The sequence below is a fragment of the Phocoena sinus genome, chromosome 13, assembly GCF_008692025.1.
Source record: "Phocoena sinus isolate mPhoSin1 chromosome 13, mPhoSin1.pri, whole genome shotgun sequence".
NCBI classification, from domain to species: domain Eukaryota; kingdom Metazoa; phylum Chordata; class Mammalia; order Artiodactyla; family Phocoenidae; genus Phocoena; species Phocoena sinus.
In genome coordinates, this window is record NC_045775.1 from 79212238 (window position 1) to 79225167 (window position 12930).

Below are 12930 nucleotides of genomic sequence, written 5' to 3' on the forward strand. Positions count from 1 at the left end.
GTTCCGCTTCTTAGCCTAATAGCTATTGTTTTCCCCCTGGCTTCTTGGAGTCTCACTTTGCACATACCCAGTTCAGGTATCAGATAAGATTAGAGAGACTTTATAGACTTTTGAATTTCTCCCTTTGTGGCTCTCTCTTTTCTGGATTTCTTCCATCAATCTCCAGACATTCTTACAGCCCCAAATTTCACTCTCCAATTCCTTGCATCAGTAAGATTATACCTGTCTGCTTGTGCTCTAGCCACTGTACTGTCTCATTGACTGGGCATGAACTCTTCTTTCATGGTTCTCTTCTTTCAACAGTGAAATCTCCTCCAGTTTCTGCCTGCTCTTCTTTGCTCTCCAGTGCCTCCAATAGTTAATTAAAAAAAAAAAAAAAAATCTGTCCAGAGTTTATTCTAGCTATCAGCAGGCAGATTAGCCCCAAACAATTCATTCCATCATTATTGGAGCCAGAACTAACACACTGAATTTTAATATCTCTGCTGTGAATAAGTTTTGCAGATTTCTTTTCTTAACAGAAAAGTCAGAAAAACATGAAAGAATTAGTTGTAGGTGATAATCTGATGAGAGGAGGTAAAAGGAAGTGTGGACACTGAAGACACACTGATTATGTTGCAAATTTTGCTGACTGGGTAGATTATAAAATTTTCACAGTAGAGAAACAAAAAAAAATTGTGAAAAAGAATGTTACTAATAAGAGAAACCAAAGTAAGAGGAAGGAAGAATGGAATAAAGATAAAATTACTCTTTACATCTGAGTTACATACTTATGTTGCCGTAACAAATGCTTTAATTACAGTGTTTTGGTAAAATTAATAAAATGATAAGACACTTATGTATAAATTAATAGAAAGATGAAAACTAAAGCACTAAAACCATAATTAGAAATGCCTTGGGCATGACCGGGAAATTACAGATGTGCACAATTTTCAAGAGCAAGAAGAGGTGATACAAAGAAATTTAGCAATCATCATTAAGAAGACGACTATTGTTTAGGAGCTAAGCACAATATATACCAAATCACTCTTGTGGGAAACAGTGCAGCTATTTCAATACTTAGACTTTAAGAGCAAACATATAACAAAAGCTCAAACTATTTTAGCAATCTTGAACATTTCATTACTGACTTCTCTTCTGTGACTGTCTACCATAATAGAGGTTTCTGCAGATACAGTTTAAAAAATATTTTACAGGAAAAAAAGTGTATCTGACCTTGCATCACAGGTAGAGGTACAGTATTTCTTTGTTACAATATATGCAATGGTCATTTAATAAGAAAATATGCCACTCACTTAAATTTTCAGATGTTACCATGAATTCTTCAATTTCATCATCAGAATCATCTATTAAGGGCATGAAGGCATATCTAAATCAAAAACAAGGAGTAGTTTTACTAGTGTGTTTAAACCTGTTCAACATTCAGTTTACATCTAAAAGAGTCAGTACACACTTTAAAAAATATACACACTTAAAAAGTTTCCCATAAATTGAAATGATAAAAAATTTAATTGTTTTACTCTCAAATCAGCAAAGGTTACTGTGAAGAAACTGAAACTGGGGTTCCCAAACCCGTTGGTAAAAGCATCAATGGATCAAATTTCTCTGGAAGCAACTTTGAAATATCGAATGCTCAGGGAAGGGAATTTTCTGCTGTACTTTTTTCTCCATGTCAGGTTTACCTTCCTGCCCACTATTTTTACTTAACTCCTAACGAAAAGAAATTCCTAACCTGATTGGTGAAAATAAAGCACACCAATCAAGCCACATTCACTAGGTCCAACAGCATTCAAAAAGCATTGCTGATTTAAAAAAAAAAAAAAGCATTGCTGATAATAGCAAAAAAACTAGAAACTAAGTGTCTAATAATTAGAGACTGCTTATATAAATTATGCTACAATCATATGGAATGCCAGAAAGCTATTGAAAGTAATATGGTAGGTCTATACAAGATGATAAGGAAAGACACATTTTAAACAAAGAAAGTGCAGAATAGTGTATATATGTATGTATGTACTATCATTGTTGTTGTATAATATTTAAATCTGTTTTTAATCAAAAACTTTTCTATTGAAGTACAGTTGATTTGCATGTTGTTGTATAATTTTAAAGAGAGAGAGAAACACACACACTAGTATATACTTTTTCATTTTTTCCTAGAAGGAAGAAACTTCACAGTGCTTTGCTTGGGGAAGAGGAATGAGGCAAGGGAAGCTGTGGGGCTTCCTGTCACATGCAGTGTAAAGTACAAGTTTCTGAATTTCGCATTCAAGCTCTTTACGATTTTGCTCCCACTTTTCCTTTCCAGCTTTGTGACCCGCCAATGTACGTGTAGTAACCAAACTGTATGGCTTGTTGGCCTCCAAAGTATGCCATGTCTGTTCCCGCTACCCCTAGAAAACCTGCACTCTTTCGCAGGTCAGCCATTCACTGTCCTACTCCTTTCCTGAAGGTGTAACATAAATGCTGCCTTTTCATGGACCCCTCTTCCACCTTCCTGCTGGGCTTATAGATCTCTTATTTCACTGTCTTGCTTTTGTTACATTTGTCTCCCCACTTGACTGTATGTACACTCTTTAACAGCAAGGACTACCTCTCCAGTTTCTATAAATGCTGTTTTAACATCGTAGCAGATGATGAACAAATCCTTGCCAAATTTGAACTTTCCTATGTTAGGTACCTCTGATTATTTGCTGATGGTCTCCACAAAAACATTATTACAATAAGGATAAGGGAAAAAAGGAAGCTCCAAAACGCATCATCAACCCAGCGTTCCATCCAATCCTATAATAAGGACAATTCAAACAAGAAAAGTTAATTTTCTGATAAACATACAGATTTCCCATTCAAATAGTACATAATGACAAGTACTAATGAAATCTTTCGAACCAGTAAGTCTTCCAAATGAATAAGCACACGTTTTTCCGAGAAACATAAAAACTAAGAAATGCTATCTCTATAAAATCATTATGCTTACTTCAGTAATATTAATGCTTACTTCAGCCTTATAACCAATATAATGAATAAAATCCTAACAAATTATATAGTATCATAAAAAGAATTAGAGGGACCTCCCTGTTGGCGCAGTGGTTAAGAATCCGCCTGTCAATGCAGGGGACACAGGTTCAAGCCCTGGTCTGGGAAGACCCCACATGCCACGGAGCAACTAAGCCTGTGCGCCACGACTACTGAGCCTGCACTCTAAAGCCCGTGAGCCACAACTACTGAGCCCATGTGCCACAACTACTGAAGCCCGCGCACCTAGAGCCCGGGCTCCGCAACAGGAGAAGCCACCGCAATGAGAAGCCCATGCACCACAACGAAGAGTAGCCCCCGCTCACCGCAACTAGAGAAAGCCCGCACACAGCAACAAAGACCCAACACAGCCAAAAATAAATAAATAAATTAAAAAAAAAAGAATTAGAGTTTAGAAGGGCTTCAGAGGTCAATTATTTTCTAGACAAGAACAGTTTCTTCTCTCACTAACTTACCCCTACAGCAGCAGAAGTCCAGGGTTTTCAGAGGGCTCTTTATAATTATTTATATAGAACTAGAGACTATTTCCAAATCAAGAAACCCCCAAGAGGGTCTTTTATTATTTTAAGTCTGAGAAATGTATCTTCTTCTAACTAGAGAATCCATGGAGGGTATCTCCCGAATGTTCATAATGAGGATACCATCCTAGAAACATGTCAGGCTTAAGGTTTACAGTCCTAAGTACAAAACAACCCAATTACACTGTGTGCTGGAAGAAAAAGATTTCCTGTTACCTAAAATTATACAGGGGGAGGATTCCTTTTCAAAATATACAAAAAGAAGTTGAGAAAAGGGCATAATTGGAAAAGGAGATTTAAGAGGAACTTTTTCAGACATTTAAAGAAGGCAAATGTTTTTATAATTCTATACAAAATAATTCCAAGTAAAGAAAATCTCCACTAAAATTACCTGTCTACAAACACAAAATTCTTCAAACTTACACAAAATAAAATAGAATAATTAAAAATGAAAACTGTTTAAATAGGAAGATTATACTTACTGATTGACATTTTGCAATTCTAAATGTCTTCGTTGTCCACACCATAAACACTACAGATGCTGAAACACACCAAAAAAAGTCAATTAGTGAAAGAATATGCAATACTAAAATAATGTATTTTAAAAGAAAAGTTAGATAGCTTACCCAGTATGGCAAAGATCAGGGTATTCGTAAAGTGCCTGTACAAAGAAAATTTCACTGTGTTCTTTCTTAGCCTTAGAGTCTTCATAGTTTGTGCCAAACTTATAAAAATGTGAAAAAAGTTAAGGAAAAAAATGTAAATAGTAATATACAGTTAAGATAAAAAACAAAATAAGAATCTTCTGCTACATTTCCAAAATTAGCACTGCTATATATAACTCCTATAATTTAAAACTAATAAACACACAGAAAATGTTGTCTTATCCAATATTGTATAATCACGATACCAATTTCATCACAGATATTGTTTTACAATATAGCACTGTCTGAACTAAGTAAACACACTTCAAGGAAAAAAAACATAAGCAAGAAGACCTATGACGTGCTCCTTCAATGCCAAGTTCTTGAAACAGAGAACAGAGCAGGACACACACTAAATGCCAAGTCCCCCTTAGGCCAGACACTCTTTACAGATCCCATCATGACATGCCACTTGGCGTGTGCTTTTCTGTCTGTTTCTTTCTTACTTTGTTGTTTCTGGTCTATTCTCATTTTATCCTCCGAGTGACCATAATTAAGAAGTTACATCATCTGCCAATTCCATTTTATAAATTGAAACTGAAATATGTCAAGTAACACAAATCTGGACTTAGGTAAAAAGAGACTTTATTGAAGAGATTATTGCAATAGGGAGAATGTTCCGACTACAAGATCCGAGAGAGTCCCAAAGGTCAGGCAGGGAAGGGCTTTGCTTTTATAGGGAGGAGTAAACAGGTGTCGAGAGCAGCAGGTGTGAGAAGTGGGTGGCCTGACGGGACCGTTGCTCAGAGAATGACTTTCCTTGAAGTCTGCAGGTTTTCAGGAGGGGCCATGAAGGAGGGCTGCGGGTGGATGAAAGCTCGGGAACCCGGGGGAAGGAGAAGGCTTAGTTTGGTTCAGTCTGGTATTTTGTCCGGATTGGTCAGTGGGTACATAGGTCTGTGTCTGGCCCTGTCACAAGTGAACATGGGGGCACCTGGGAGTCTCCTCGAAGTCCTATGGGGAAAGGCACCTGTCTGTATTGACAGTAAGCCTTTTCCCGGAACACGAAAGGGTGGAGGCTGTCTTAACCACGGCTGTCCCAGGAGCACAGGGCTCAGGTAAAGTGCGACACTGTCAGGTACAAAGAAGCTGGAAGAGGCTTGTCCACTGGCTCCTCAGTGGTGCAGCTGTGCTCAAGCCAGAGCTCTGTAAACGGGAGCTGCTTCCTCTGCAGTACCTGCCAAGCCCCGTTCAGGGACCACACTCCGAACATACGTAACAGAGTTGAGCAAAGGCGTGGGAGCGGCACAGTTTGCACTTAGGCCTCCTATTTAAATTCCAAATACTTCACTCATCAAAAAACTTCACTTTAGTACTAAAACTACCAAAGCTGCTTTTCAAGCTTTCTGGATGACCGATAAGTTTCAACAGAAGATCAATTTCTAAAATAGCACAACTCAACCAATTAGGCCTGCTGTCAGAATTTACAGACATGCAAATATGCTTTATTCAATAAACACGATCGAGACCGAATACTTCTGAAGCAGTAGTGAAAGCACACAGGCCCCACCATCCTGACAAGAGAAGCACCTTGAACGTGCTGCTGCGCTAGGAAAAGGATATCCACCAGCACAAGCTAGAGTCAAGAAGAGACAGAGGGAGGCTGGCCAGGAGCACAAGATCAGAATCATTTGCCTGCAGCAAAACAGCAAAAGAATCAAACAAACAAGCAGCAGAGAAGAGGCAGAAGGCTGTGGCTTTGGGCGCTCTCAGGCTATTTTTTTTCTATTAATGTAGAATTAGATTCTTACAGGAGGAGCCAGAGGAGGTTCACCAAAGGTGAAGGAAGCAGGGTCATTATCCCAGCACTCAATTCTATAAGGACGTAGTCCTGCTTCTTTGCTTGTCATTGGTAATCATTTAGGAAATCCACTACCTTTTTGCACAGAGAAAGCAGACTTTTCATCTCAGTAATGAAAATTACCAAACGGCAATCTAAAAGCAAACGTCAGAAATTCAGGTTGAGGCAGAAATGGATGATGCTAAATTTCCTTTCTCTCACCATGAAATACTAACCAAGAGAACTTTAATTTCTGGATTTCTTTATGACTTTTACCTCAAACATGTTTATTAAAAACATTATTAATTAAGCAAGCTAAATCTTTCCCCTGATTTTCCTTATCTCCCCATCCCAATCTGGCTCATTATGTGTTGGACCAAAGCCATTGCTGTCCATAAAGGTGGTAAGTTACCCTCATTCAAATCCAGATGGAATTAGAGCGTTTGCAGCCACTTTCCTCTGGAATTTTCTGCCAAGTTGCATTACTATGTATTTTTCCCAATGAACCAATGTACCACCTTGGAGATGATTAAGAACAAGAATACTTTGAAATACATATCTGTAAATTACCAGGAGAAAAGATAATATAGATTTTTTAAATGTAAAGTTTACAAGGCTCTAAGCATATACAAGTTTAGAAGTAAGACAACTCCAAAAGGAATAGATGTCTTAAGCTCATTTTCTAAACTCACAATGACAGAAGAGAAGACATGAAGATTGGAGACAGTAACGCTGAGCCCAGTAGCTAGTTCACCTCCCCTGCAATTCTGCCTGTCCAGGTCCCAGGATGTTCGCACTGCCCGCCCCTTATCCTCAAGTCAGGTGAGAATCCCTGACAAGCGATGAAGCCGGGGCTTCGGCAGAGCGGGCTCCACACTGGGGATGAGTACTCAGAGCTGGAACCCTGCTCACCAGAACTGAGGAACGGACTTCACCTTTTGAACAACTGAATGACTCTACATGTTTTTTTTTTTTTAGCGTAGAGAATATGAAAAATTACATTAGAGTCAGAAATTTTTACGACTCGGAGAAGATCAGATTTATATTACTATAATTTTATTCAGTAAACTTGGATTCTCAACTGGTAGCTCTCAACAGAAGTAGAATCCAGTTTTCAAGCAAGTTGGTCGAAACAACTCTTTAAATCAGGTATTATCCCTTTACTGACACCCCTCGGACACTAGGGGCTACCTGGACGTAATTTAGGAGGTCTGCAAATGCCTCACTGTAGGAAAAACTCCTCGTGTGAATGAAGTGTATGTTTATATATAATCTGTGAAGAGGCTCCACAGCTTTCATCAGATTTGCAAAGGCATCTCTGCTGCCAGAACCCAAACAAGGCTAAGAACCACTGCTTTCGAGAATAAAAATAAATTAAAAGATTTTTGTTTTGTTTTTAACTTGGAAGCATATCGAGAATTCACAAACGGGGAATTTAAAGAATAGATAAGACCGGGTTTACCCACAAGGAGCTCAGAAAATCCTACCAACAGTGTTACACCCGTTAGCGCACCTTCAGAAAGGGACAGCTTCCTGTAGAGAAGGGACACAGGCAATTTTAAGCCCTCCGGCCCTCCCTGTGAGAGACAAAGATGAGAACATGGAAAGAAACACAAGGAAAACAAAATCACATTTTACGTTAAAAGCTAAAAGACAGGGCTTCCCTGGTGGCGCAGTGGTTGAGAATCTGCCTGCTAATGCAGGGGACACGGGTTCGAGCCCTGGTCTGGGAGGATCCCACATGCCGCGGAGCAACTAGGCCCGTGAGCCACAACTACTGAGCCTGCGCGTCTGGAGCCTGTGCTCCACAACAAGAGAGGCCGCGATAGTGAGAGGCCCGCGCACCGCGATGAACAGTGGCCCCCACTCGCCGCAACTAGAGAAAGCCCTCGCACAGAAACGAAGACCCAACACAGCAAAACTAAATAAATAAATTAATAAACTCCTACCCCCAACATCTTCTTTAAAAAAAAAAAAAGCTAAAAGACAATTATCAAAGACAATAGCAACAAAAAGAACTGTGTAAAAATAAAAGCTTATGAGTTTCAAAGAGGACATAAATGTCAGCGAAACAGATACAAATTATGTTCTGGATCCACAGAACCCTGCATTCTGCTCTGACCAGGTCGTAGTTTCTCTAGAATCCCTCCCATTTCCACGAATGCACTTTAGAGGGTACTGCCTCGGAGAGAAAAACAGTGGAATTGCCCAGACTCCACTGGAGTCACCCAGTCAGCGAGGAGGAGCCTCAAGGATCGGTTAACACTGTCTCTGAAACTTTTCCTGCTGTGCTATGGCCTCTGGCCCACCACCTCCAGCGAACCCGCTCTCTTGCTGTCCGCCGTGACCCCTGGAATGAACCAGGCAGACAGGTGCGCCTCGGGAACTCATCTCTCTGCAGCGCTAGCCACTGCTGAGCACCCCTCCTTACCAAAGCTTTCCTAGCCTCCACCCCAGGACGACTTCCCGGTTCTCCCACCTCCCTTCGCCCTGGACTTCCTTCCATGCATGTTTCTGCCCCACGAGGCACTATCCTGGTTCCTCTCCACTTGCTGGTCTACCTGTTCTTCTTGGGTCGCTTCCACGGCTGCGACCTTCTCCCACACAAAGCTGACTTCCACCTTCGTCACCAGCTGACTCCTCTTGCTAAGCCAGGCTGGGACTTCCAACTCTCTCAGGCAACTCAACCCTCACCCACTGTGGTCCCTTATCCATGTTTACCACCCTGAGAATGGCAACACTGGTCCAGCCACCTACTTGAGACGTGCATGCCTTCCTGGGAGCCCTCTCTCCCTTTCCCCACCCATTTCTAGCCAGCTTGTCATCCAGAGTCCTTCTTCCATTTCCTCTGCCCCACTTCTAACCCTCACTATCCCTCCTTTGGCCCACTGCAAAGGACTCCTTACTAGACTTCCCAGCTCTAGACTCTCCTTTCCCAGGCATTTTTTAAAATGCCATCCTTGAGTTCTTTCTTACAAGATTTCATCATGTCAGTCACCTGTGCAGCCTCAGCTCCTTGCTACTTTCCATAAACTCTCAAGCATGCCATTCTATCCTTCCCTTCTGGTCCCACCTTCCATGATTCTCCTACACGCATTACCTACAGGCAAGCTACTCTGAGACATCGTGCCACTGTCTCTATATTTTCATGCTTCCAACTATTTGGTCCCCTTAAATCTTCCCAGAATGCTTTCCCCTCAGTTCTTTTCCTAGTAAACCCCGATTTGTCCACTCAGTCTCAATTAAAAGGTCACCATCTCCCTGAAATCTTTCCTGATTTTCACCCTGGAGTAAATTTCTCTTTCCTCTGTCTGCACAGCACCTCTCTAACGTGGCAATTACTATTGCTATGTTGCTCCTAGTTACGTATTTTTCTTCCCTACCAGATCGTTCAATATGTGCATTTAAGTTTGCTGAACTAATAGAAAAAATAAGGATATTTTTTGTTCGAGGAATCGCTACTTTTTCACCTTCAACTAAATTTCTATATTGAGGTAACAACAATGCATGAGTATATTTCTATTATTATCACACACTAAAAATAATCCGATTTCAATGATACAACCATTTTAGGACACAGTAAAGGATATGAACCATACGAAAATGGAGTCAATAACGGCTAAAATAATGTCACCAAATACAACAGCTAAATGGTTAGAACCCTGAAAAATAAAAATAGGGAAAAAAATCTGAATGTAAAAGTTTCATTGTATTATAATAATTATCATCTGATGAAGAAAAACAATTTATCTCATATCATTGTTTTACAAAAGGCCACATAAAAGATGTTATTGCCTAAGAGAATTGTGTTTGAGCACATGGAAGTTACCTGTTATGGTGTCAACAAATGTTTGTCATCAACTTGTCCCGTGATAACGTAAAAGTGTGTTATAAAGTGGCAAATAAAACACAGCGCATCCCACCCAACTCAGGTCAACCATTTCAATCTCTGCCCTCTCCGCACCAAACCTGCAGCCACGGCTCCTAAAGAAACGGACTCCTCCTCATCCCCACGTGTGTGAAAGGACATGCAAAAAGTAAAATAAGGAAAAGGAACTGTGTGGAAGGGTATAAACAAACCATAGGCTGGATGCGTACTCAAGAGCTGACAGAGAATCATATTTAAAACGGTCACATCTAAGATGCTGACTGTGTAAAATTTTAAAGAAATACAATGCAACCTATCCGTGGGATGTTTATCCTTTCCATTTTCTTTCTAGCAAAGATTAGTTTTCTGTGAATTATACATGTAAATGCAAAGTTCTTCATTATTATGTAAGAGTAAAAACAAATGCACCTTTCAAGGAGCAGGTGTATCTAACCCAGAATGCAGATGTGTCAAAGACACCAGAAGAAGAGTGAAGCTTTTAACGTTACTGGACAAATGTCCTGCTTTAAGGGTCAGATCAACCTACATGAAGTAGACGTATGTGGCAATATACAGATTATTCACTCTGTGCACAGTGATCTGATTTAAACATCTAATCCAAAAGACGTTTTGAGTAAGAATTACAAGGTTCTCTGAATCAAGTAAAAATATAATAAGCTTCTTAATCACTCAGTTGTCAGCCATATTATTAAGGAAAACCTAGAGCTAGAAATGTACGGGTCTTCACAGATACAAATATTCGCTCTTCTCTAGAGTAAAGCATTGCTGCCCATGTTGCTAGAGCCGTTTCTCCCCAGAACACTACCTCCTCCTGGTTTTTCCAAGCGTGGAGTCTACTGAATCCCCCAAATTCTGAGCCCACAAGAGTCAGGGAAAACTTACAACCAAAGGAGACTTTAAAAAGCAATGACACGTAATATCTGTACGCACAAAAGGTAAAATTAACTGTTCTTCACTTACACGTTTAAGCCAAGGGTTAAGGAAGAAATGAACGTGTTCAGACTACATAATGATAAAGATGAATGTTCTTCATGAAGAGCAACCACGAACATTTTTGAGATGGAGCTAATTCATAGGATGACGTCAGGTGGTGCCTTCATAACCACATCATTTAAAAAAGTGCTCTGTTTAGCCTTATACTTTCAGGACGTATTAAAAAAGGGAAAGAGTCCACAGGGGGGAAAATAAACTCAAATTGGGCCTTTATCACAAATTTCCTATCTTTAAAAATTCATCTCAGGAGATAGAAAGTAAAATCATATTTCACAGCAACGACAAAAAAAAGTGCAAATGGAATGATGTAGTTTTTACCCCAATGACTCTTATCACGCCTTCAGTAGCTGCAAAGATAAAGTAAAGGATCCCCAGTCCGATGACCCGGTGCATGACTGTTCCTAGACGAGGCCTGGTACAAGGAGAAGCAAACAGAAAAAAGAGAAAGAAGAAGCAAGGTAAGTAAAATGTATCTGACTACAGTAACTGGCCCCATTTCCAACACCAGGGACGTCACTATCCAATCACGTCAGTCCCTTCCCGCCTCGGAGGTACTCTGTTTTGGGAAACAGCATTGTTTCCTGGGAAGAAGGCAGAAACAGGCTCAGGGAAATCTGGCCTCCTTCTCTAGGACTTGAAGCTGTACTGATGCCTATGAAGCAACATTTTTGAGGCCAGAGGATCTTGCTGCTGAAATCCAAGCAATATGATTAACATAACCCAGGTACTATGTCTATAGAATGGACGACAAGAGTGATGAAACCTAGGAAGTGCCAACTTCTAAGTGCCACTGGCAGAAATAATCATTTAATTCTTTCACTAACAGAGATTGTAAAGTGTTCTGAGACATGTCTTGTCAGCGATAATCCACTGGTTCTATGACTTGGGCAGAGAAATAGCAGCATGTCAGGAGATCCGAATCCCACTGCCTTCCCCTCTCAATACTCCCAAACGACAGTCTGGAAAGACTTCAGCTTTCATTCTTCGGATTGAAAAGAATTAAAATAACACTTTTGATTCTTTGAAAGTATAAATGAGTTGAGAACGTGCAAAGACGATGATTTTTGCGATTAGTCATTTGAAAATAGAACTGAAATTTCGAGAATTCCCTGGTGGTCCAATGGTTAGGACGCGGCGCTTTCACTGCCGTGGGCCCAAGTCCAATCCCTGGTCGGGGAACTAAGGTCCCTCAGGCCGCACAGCGTGGCCAAAAAAAAAAAACTGAAATTTCATGACACTTGCAAGTCAGAATTTATTGTGAATACGTTTTAACTCAAAACCCCTCTTTTCAGAGTAATTAGAAGAAAAAACTGGTTTTGAAAAAAAAATACTTATGATAGTCATCTAAGTAAAAACTGAACTAATACCCATAGCTCATATTTCAGACAATTTATCTAACTTAGTTCATCTAAATTCTGGTTCACTATAGCCAGCTTACTGGAACCCTGCAACAGCCAGAACTGTTACCGCTTTGTAAGGGTTGAACACAAGTTGACAGTGAAGGGATTCAGTCAAAAAGGGCTGAGCCCTCACCCACCAGCTCAATCTTCTATCCCTTCTCAGCCACCACCCTCTGCACCCTGGCACCCGATGCTCATAACTACAACTGTGAGTTGCCACTGGGACCCACAGGGTTTTGTGTTCTATATACTGTACTAAGGCCAAAAACCAAAAGAAAGCAAAACGAACGAAAAGAAGGTTTCCTCGCTACAGTCTTGGTAACTGCACCAGTCCGGAGCTCAGAAGCACACGTGCGTGCATTAGTGCACGCTTACTGAGTGCACGCTGTGTGCCGCCCAGCGCACTGGGGCCTTGGGATACAGCAGGACACAATACAGGGAAGTCACACACAAGTGGGGGGAAGAGACAATAAATGCTAAGAAACACATCAAAAGGCATGAGGGACTAGAGTGATGGAGGATGGGCACTGATTAGGGTCCCAAAGGGCCATCCTCCCTGGGGGGTGATGGTGAGACAGAGAACTAAAGGAAGTGAGGGAGCAAACCACGC

General features: G+C 40.7%; 1 protein-coding gene across 1 annotated transcript in view; it reads right to left on the bottom strand.

Annotated features, from left to right (window-relative positions):
- Window positions 1-12930, bottom strand: part of TMEM87B (transmembrane protein 87B) — a 56477-nt gene that overhangs the window by 24782 nt on the left and 18765 nt on the right. Inside the window, exons 10-15 of the mRNA XM_032651980.1 lie at window positions 11239-11332; window positions 9629-9700; window positions 4181-4289; window positions 4037-4095; window positions 2681-2784; window positions 1296-1369 (exon numbers count right to left, since the gene is read on the bottom strand). Of these exons, the coding sequence (XP_032507871.1) occupies window positions 1296-1369; window positions 2681-2784; window positions 4037-4095; window positions 4181-4289; window positions 9629-9700; window positions 11239-11332 (512 nt within the window). The remainder of the gene's footprint in view (window positions 1-1295; window positions 1370-2680; window positions 2785-4036; window positions 4096-4180; window positions 4290-9628; window positions 9701-11238; window positions 11333-12930) is intronic.